Source organism: Capsicum annuum, chromosome 5 (genome assembly GCF_002878395.1).
Source record: "Capsicum annuum cultivar UCD-10X-F1 chromosome 5, UCD10Xv1.1, whole genome shotgun sequence".
Classification (NCBI taxonomy): Eukaryota; Viridiplantae; Streptophyta; class Magnoliopsida; order Solanales; family Solanaceae; genus Capsicum; species Capsicum annuum.
This window is the reverse complement of record NC_061115.1, coordinates 169,874,432-169,882,035: the sequence shown is the minus strand read 5'-3', so window position 1 is coordinate 169,882,035 and position 7,604 is coordinate 169,874,432. Positions and strand designations below refer to the sequence as shown.

The 7,604-nt window shown below is 34.0% G+C and overlaps 1 protein-coding gene across 2 annotated transcripts; it reads left to right on the top strand.

The window, feature by feature from the left end:
• The first annotated feature begins 1,976 nt into the window (after positions 1-1,976).
• Positions 1,977-6,092, top strand: LOC107871773 (protein GRAVITROPIC IN THE LIGHT 1). 2 transcript variants are annotated; one of them, XR_007056038.1, is made up of 2 exons: positions 1,982-3,799; positions 5,061-6,092. XR_007056038.1 is itself a non-coding variant. In XM_016718657.2 (1 exon), the coding sequence occupies exon 1, from the start codon at positions 2,169-2,171 to the stop codon at positions 3,555-3,557; it is 1,389 nt and encodes a 462-aa protein (XP_016574143.1). In that variant the 5' UTR covers positions 1,977-2,168; the 3' UTR covers positions 3,558-4,058. The 2 variants fall into 2 exon arrangements, 1 of the variants encoding a protein (XP_016574143.1); XM_016718657.2 differs by lacking the exon at positions 5,061-6,092 and having other exon boundaries at positions 1,977-4,058.
• Positions 6,093-7,604: the final 1,512 nt, after the last annotated feature.

Sequence of the window (7,604 nt, the reverse complement as noted above, 5' to 3'; positions counted from 1 at the left end):
AGTCGAAACAAAAATAAAATACAAGATATAGTCTCAAGATTATTTTTAATCTTTTTAAAGACCCTCGAAGCAAAGCAAAAATACTTTGCAGTTATTTAAATCAACTATTCATTGTTGTAAATTAAAATGGTGGGAAAAGAAATTGTGAAATGTTTTGAGAAGATTCACTGTTGAAAATTAAAATATCGGAAAAAAAATTGTGAAATATTTTGAGAGAAAATTGAGATGTATTAAGGTCATTTAATAAGTTAATACAAATGTTAAAAATCTTTGTATTACTAATACATAAGAAATGGAGTGTATTACTAATACACACTTCAATACACAATAGAGTGTACAAGGTACTAGTAATACACATTACATGTATTATATTTTTGAATACACTCTGCCAAACGATCCTAGGGGTCGTTTGGTAGAGTGTATACGAATAATATTGAATAAGGTATATCAGTAATGCTTGTATTATTAATGCAAGTATTAATAATGCTGGTATTAGTTATTCACACATTATTTTTTACACAACGTTTGGTTTGATGATTAAAGATAATACATATTTATATAAGTTTTATAAGAGTATGTTTGTTTACCAAATTACCCTTCTTTAATTCTTTCTTGAACTCTTTCTTGTACATTCTATTTTCAACGCGTACAAGACTAGCAACAGTTATACTCTGTAGAAACGAAACACTCACTTTCCATTTATTCTCTTAATTCAAAAATCTTGGCAATGAAATGAACGGAATTATAGTTAAAAAGAGGAAGAACTCGGAAAACAAGAATAATCAAGCGAAGTAGCCGTTACAGAACTCAAAAAGAGAAGAATAATCAACTCGAAAAATAGGTTATGATGCCTCTGCATATATGGTGAGTTTTGCTTATTTCATCTTTAATTTCTCTCCAAAGTTTTTGCATCAAAGCGATTCGCTTGAATATTAATATGTTTTTGTAGTCAGTGAAAACTAAAGATGTAGATAAGAATGGGCACAAGGTATTGTAAGTGCTATTGGCATACTCAATCAAACTTGTCGCACGGGGTTTACCTAGTGTGGTTTACATCTCCTGTGTGGTTTGTGAGCTATTGCACAGTGAGGGATTTATCCAGTGTGCACACAGTGCTCACCCGAAGGGCAGAGGCTGTAGCGGCTGCGAATTTTCCAAAAAAAAAAAAAACCGCACTGCATCACTTTTAAATTCGCATAAACCCGCCCCACATTCATATCCGCGCATAATTGCACCGACCCATGTTTTTATTTTTTTCTTTTTTTGAAAAATTCGTAACTCCATTGAAAATTATAATATTTTCAAATCTACAACTAGGAAATAATAATTAATTTCTATTATATCACTTTTCACTAAAAAATTGTCAAAAAGTATAACATGTACAAGTACTGATCAAATATCATTTTTTTATTAAAATGAATAAAGATGTTAAAAAAGTTATTATAAAATTATTTATTTGTAGTGTTATACATGTCGTTTTAAGTATCATAAAATTTTAAGTAAAGAATACATATAATTTTAGGTATATTCACGAGAACAATATTAATTTTTTTTTTTTTAATTTAAACCCGCATATATCCACAATCCGTACCGCACCACACCATTTAAAAAAAACTTACTTTTAACCCACCCTGCACTGCATAACTTAAAACCCGCCCTACCCTCCATACTTAAAATTCGCACTGTACCGCATCTGCACCGCTCCATTGCCATCCCTAATATCATAGAAAAGGAACAAGAATAAAATGTGGTAGGAAAAAAATGCAGGAAGATAATTTTAAGAGGCAATAATAACATTTCATAGGTTAAACATGTATTAAAAATTTTGTATTATTAATACATAAAAAATAGTGTATATTAATAATATACACCTTAATACATAATAATATATATACATAATCTAAAAAAATATCAAATATTATACTATTAATATATAAAATATTATACATATATTATATTTTTAATACACTATACCAAACGACCGGAAGTAAGTTACACCACCATCACAAGACAGAAGAGAAAGAAGCTTTCACACATACCTTCCTTCTAAGACACCCATTCACGCACTCCCTACTTCCACCCATCTTTCTCCTCTCAACTCCCAAACTACAAGCCAAGAATTTCCCCTCCAACAATATGTCTTCTCCATAATAAAATATATTCTACAAATGGAAGGAACAACAACAAAACCCCCACAGCAAATCTCCGAAATGTTTCACAAATTTGCTAACGTTGTCAAAACCAAAACCTTCGAACTCTTCGCCGACGACAACGAAGACAACTCCAACACAGACAACAACAACACTGATGATGTCTTCACTCTCCTTAACTCCACCGAAGAATTTATCCCCGACCAAAAAGTCGTTGTAATCAAACCCGATTTCTGCAAATTCCCTCAATTAACCAACAACTTCACTAAATCCCTTATTTCTTCCCTCTTCGCTGCTATTTCTTCATTTGAAGCTTCATATCTTCAGTTACAAACAGCTCATGTACCATTTGACGAAAATGCCCTTGAATCAGCTGATAAAGTTTTGGTCTCAATTCTTCAGAAATTAACTGAAATGAAGAGTTTGTATAAGGATTTTAGGAAAAACCCTTGTTGTAATATTGATTTTCTTGGCGGGTCAGAATTGGAATTTCAGGTTCAGGAGCATCAGAGCAAGCTTAGAGTTTTGGAGACTATGGTAAATCAGTTGTTAACTTATATGGAATCTAAAGATGAAGAAGTTTCAATTTTGAAGAAAAAATTGGAAAAAATTCAAGATTTTAATTCGAATTTATCGAAAAAATTGAAGAATAGTAGTGAGGTATTGTGTACAATTCGTGTTTTTGAATCTATGTTACGCGATTCGATTAAATCAGTGAATAAATTTTGTAAGTTGTTGATGGAGTTAATGAAAAGGGCAGGTTGGGATTTGGAGAAAGCTGCAAATTCTGTGTATTCTGATGTTAATTATGTAGAGAAGGGGCACTATAAATATGCGTTTTTGTCATATATTTGTTTGGGAATGTTTAAGGGATTTGATCAGGAAGACTTTGGTGTGAGTGAGGAAGAAATGTTGTCAAATGGATCCTTATCGTTTGAGAATGATTATAATTTGAAACTATTACTTGAGCATGTTTCATGTAATCCAATGGAGACTTTGAGTAAGAATCCTAGTTGTGCATTTTCAAGATTTTGTGAGAAGAAGTATGAGCAGATAATTCATCCTACGATAGAATCATCAATTTTCCGAGATTTGGATGGAAAGGAAGTTATATGTTCATGGAAGTCGTTAAGTGTGTTTTATGAGTTGTTTGTGAGGATGGCTAGTTCAATATGGTTGCTTCATAAGCTGGCTTATTCGTTTAATCCTGTAGTTGAGATATTCCAAGTTGAGAGTGGGGTGGACTTTTCGATGGTGTACATGGAAGATGTTACAAGGAAAAGTCAGCTCCCACTGAGCAAAACGAGGCCGAAGGTGGGATTTACTGTGGTGCCTGGGTTTAAAATTGGGAGGACAATCGTTCAGACACAGGTTTATCTAACTGGTTTAAAAGGCATGGAAGGGTAAACAAAGACATCTGTACAGTCGTCTGGAGTTTCTTTGCTTTATTATGTGTTCCCACTGACCTAAACCAAGAGATTCATAGTGCTCCTTTTGACAGCTAACTCTCTTTGGTACCTGAATTCAAAGAATTCTTGTCAAAGTGATAGACGCTGCTATTGCCGAGGGATAAGCCATCTTATATCATTGCAGAAGTTGGTGTCCTTGCCGGCATGGATTGGTATCGATGCCTTTTGCTATTGTCGCTAGTAAGTGGTCACTAGTTAGTCTAATTTGTCTGTTTGCTTGCATAGAATTTCTGTTTCCATGGTTTCTGTTAGTCCTATGAGACTTTTGTAAACCACTGCTTTTATGGTTTTCTTTTTGTTTTGGTTACTTTTAAAATTAGGGAGGTGGATGAGGTGTTGGTGGTGAGAGTACAGCATAGTACATGATCGAATTGTATGCAACTCTTTTAATGTCAAAATCAACTGTAATTTCAACTGTCGAACGAATTCTTTTCTTTCATTCTTTAGCTTAGCTACTAGTTTTAGAAGTGTCCATTTGCTTTAAATAAGTGTTCGTTCTCTGGCCACGTCTATTGATTGCGACCTCGGTCATTGATAGTTTGTGGGCTTCATCAACTGTTTCTAGATTGGTTTATTTTTAAATGTAGATTCACATATATCAGAGGTCTTATCTTGTATGATATATGTTCTCAGACTCACGAATTGGCTATCTTGATATAAAGTTTGTGTTTCTCTCTTACCTTTCCACATATGCATGAAGGATAATTAGCTATAATTAGATGCTCTCTTCTCTATCAATAATTCATTTTTAATAGGCATGACCTGTGGTTTTCTTATCAAAAAAAAAAAAAAGTGGCATCAGCCATGGTTTACTTTGAATATATTATTGTAAAGAAACATAAGCAGAACTAAAATCAATGGCAAACTTGCTAATCTGAGTGAAGGAATTGCTTGACAGTTTAAGAAAAAAGTTTTTTTTTTCAAAATTGATATTTTTATTTTGACTAACATTTTCATTTGTATTCAAATTTAAAAGAAGTAATTTGCTTGGTATAATCCACGGTTTTATTTTATATACATTATAAAGTAGTACAACGTCCCTCCGATGCATCCGAAATGGTTATCTCATATCCCTTTTTCTTTTCGAAGAAACATAAGCAGAACTAAAATCAAAGGCTTGTTGCTAATCTGAGTGAACGAATTGCTTGACAGTTTTAAGTATTTGCTTTTTTGCTTCTCTGATCATTCTCAATACCATCAAAGTTGCCCAAGAGAACGGGATATTAACACTGATTAAATTCATTTCCAAGTGATTAATTTTGTGGGCAATACCAGAGCAAACACATGCGTTATTTGTATCCACTGTGAGTACTCACTTATAAGCAAAAGATTATTGTTTAGGACTGTGAGTAATTTATTCAGCTTTATCTAACTGGCTGGAAATGTATAATTGTGTTGTACTTTTTGAATGTCCTCCCATGGGTGCATCTTTATAATGCAGTTGTTAGCACATGTATTTTTCTGATAAGATTGTGTCGGGCCAGCACAATGCGTGAAACCCAGACAGACGCAAGCATTTGTCTACGTAATTTTAAGGCGCTTTGATCTGGACGACTTTGGTTTTTGTATGACAAGGAAATTTTCTGTAATTGCAATGGTTCGGTATCTGGTGAAATGGTTGCTTACTATTACTTGGGCATGCTTATGTAACCCGATGAAAGCTTTGAGTAGGAATGCAAGCTGTCTGCTTTTCGAATTTCCAGTATAAGCAAAATAATTCATCCTCCAATAGGATCTTCAAATTGCAGCAATTTGGATGAGAAAAAGGCATAATGAAACACATGAAAGGCACTAAGCGTGTTTTATGAGTTGGTTGTAAGGATGGATGTGCATATGGTTGCTTCATAAGCTGGGGATATGCATTTATTTCCGTACCTGAGATATTCCAAGTTGCGAGTAGGCTGGACTTTGGAATCGTTTACATGGAAGATGTTACAAGGAAAATACTTATTAAAAGAAAGATGTTATGCGGAAAAGTGAATTCCTTTTGAGCAAGTCGAGGCCAAAGGTGGGATTTAATATTATACCTGTTTTTGTGATTGGAAGGTGAATCATTTAGACTCAAGTTTATATAACTAGCTTTGGATGCAGAGAGGTGTGTAAAGAAAGAGAGTATAGTGGTGTTGTGCAAGTTCTTCGTTTCATTTCTCCGACTTAAAACTGTGAGATTGAGTACATTACATCTGTCAACAAACTCCTTTTGGTACTATTATCCAAACAATTTATGTCAAAGTGATAGATCCTTCTACGTTGAAGGGACATTCGTCAAAGGCGCTGTCCCTTGCCGGACAGGATTGGTATGGATTTTCTTGTCATGGCAGAAGCTGGTTACTGGGTGACCTAATTTGTGTATTTACTTGCTTAGAATTTCTATTTTCACGGCTTCTGGTATGTCCTATAAAATGTCTGTACACCTCTGGTTTATGGGGTTTCATTATTGTTTTCTTTATAAAGTGATAGATGCTGCTACTGCAAGAGCCAATTGTCAATGATTGTATCCCTTTCTGGCCAGGATTTGTATGGGTGTTTTCGTTGGTTGTTCTAGCAATTGGTTACTAGTTAGTCCAATTTGTATTGGACTAATTAATTTCAATGACTTGTATAAGCCTGCGTCCACGAGGTAGTGGTATCTGCATTCTCTCTACCTTCCCAGACCCCAATCTATCTATGGGATTTCAGTGGGTGGGTATATTGTTGTTGTTGTTAGTCTAATTTGTGTATTTGCTCGCCTGGAACTTCTGTTTCCAAGGCTTCTGTATCAGTGAGTTTGCCGTCATGGTCTCTAGTAGCAAGTATGCTTGTAAAAGTGGTCTTTGACAGCACTGTTTCTTCAAGTAGATCATAGAGATGCGTATCGCTCCTTTTGCTATTATTTCATACTAAAGTTTTGAATTCTGATCATACGATTTAGTATTGAACTTTTGGCTTCTCAGTGATTTAATTTCCATAATAAGTTCCATGTGCAATTCTATTGTGAGAACGAACTTGTAAGCAAAAAAGAGGGATAAGAAGAGACGTGTGTTCGTCTTACTCTTTTAGATGGAGGTTTGAAGTCAACATCCAGTTTTCCATTTTCTTTGCTTGAAATTCTGTTTGTCTGGTCCTCTTTCTGTGTATATGTAATGACTCTACAAATTTTCATGTTTTAACCCATCTGGTAATTTTTAGACATTATTTTATAGTAATGGGCTAAATTAATATTTTCTTAACTCTTGACACTTATGTATAAGAATAAAATTAAAGCGGGAAGGGTTTACAATTACTATTTAATAATAATATCAGCAATTTGGAACAAAAGAGAATGACAGTTACCAACTTTACAACCCCTCCATCGCAACCTTGAAAGAGTTTCTCCCAAAACTTGGTTCAGGTATGTAATTTTTGCTATGATTAATGGATGTTTTTTTTTAGTCTAGTGGCTACGGTGTCCATTCCATGAAAGCATGAGGTGGTGTGAAGTTCTTGAGAGTTGGGCAGAATGAAAATTACGCAGAATAGTAATTTTGTTAGGTACTCTTAATTTCAACTATTGTTTGTTGTTTTAAGATAATAGTCGTCTTATTGTATAATGATTACATGAAACAATTTGCTTATTTGGCCAATGATATTAGAAAATTGTTAAAGGTCAGGCAGATTACATAATGGGTGATGCAGTTTCGAGGAATTGAAGTACGGTACTACGATTTACCGTTTAGTGTGTCGCTTTAGAGTCTGAAATTTAGAAAAAAATAAGTTTTGGGTTTATGATCTTTTTAGGGTAAGAAATTTATTAAGTCGAGAATGTTGTATTTGGTTAGATTGAATTCGTTCAGAGGTAATTAAAAGGGCCAAAGCTTCCATCTGATCCTTTTGGCTTCGAGTTAATTTCACGGATCTTCTTTTAAGCCAAGTTGAGACTTTTCTTAGATTTTTTTCAAAACGTTTATTTGAATATTTGTTAGTTGTGTATAATGGGAGTAATGGAAATTGGAGGTCCGTATAGGTG

What these genes read in the sequence shown, in the direction of transcription:
- LOC107871773 (XM_016718657.2), top strand. Translation starts at nt 2,169, where the DNA reads ATGGAAGGAACAACAACAAAACCCCCACAGCAAATCTCCGAAATGTTT.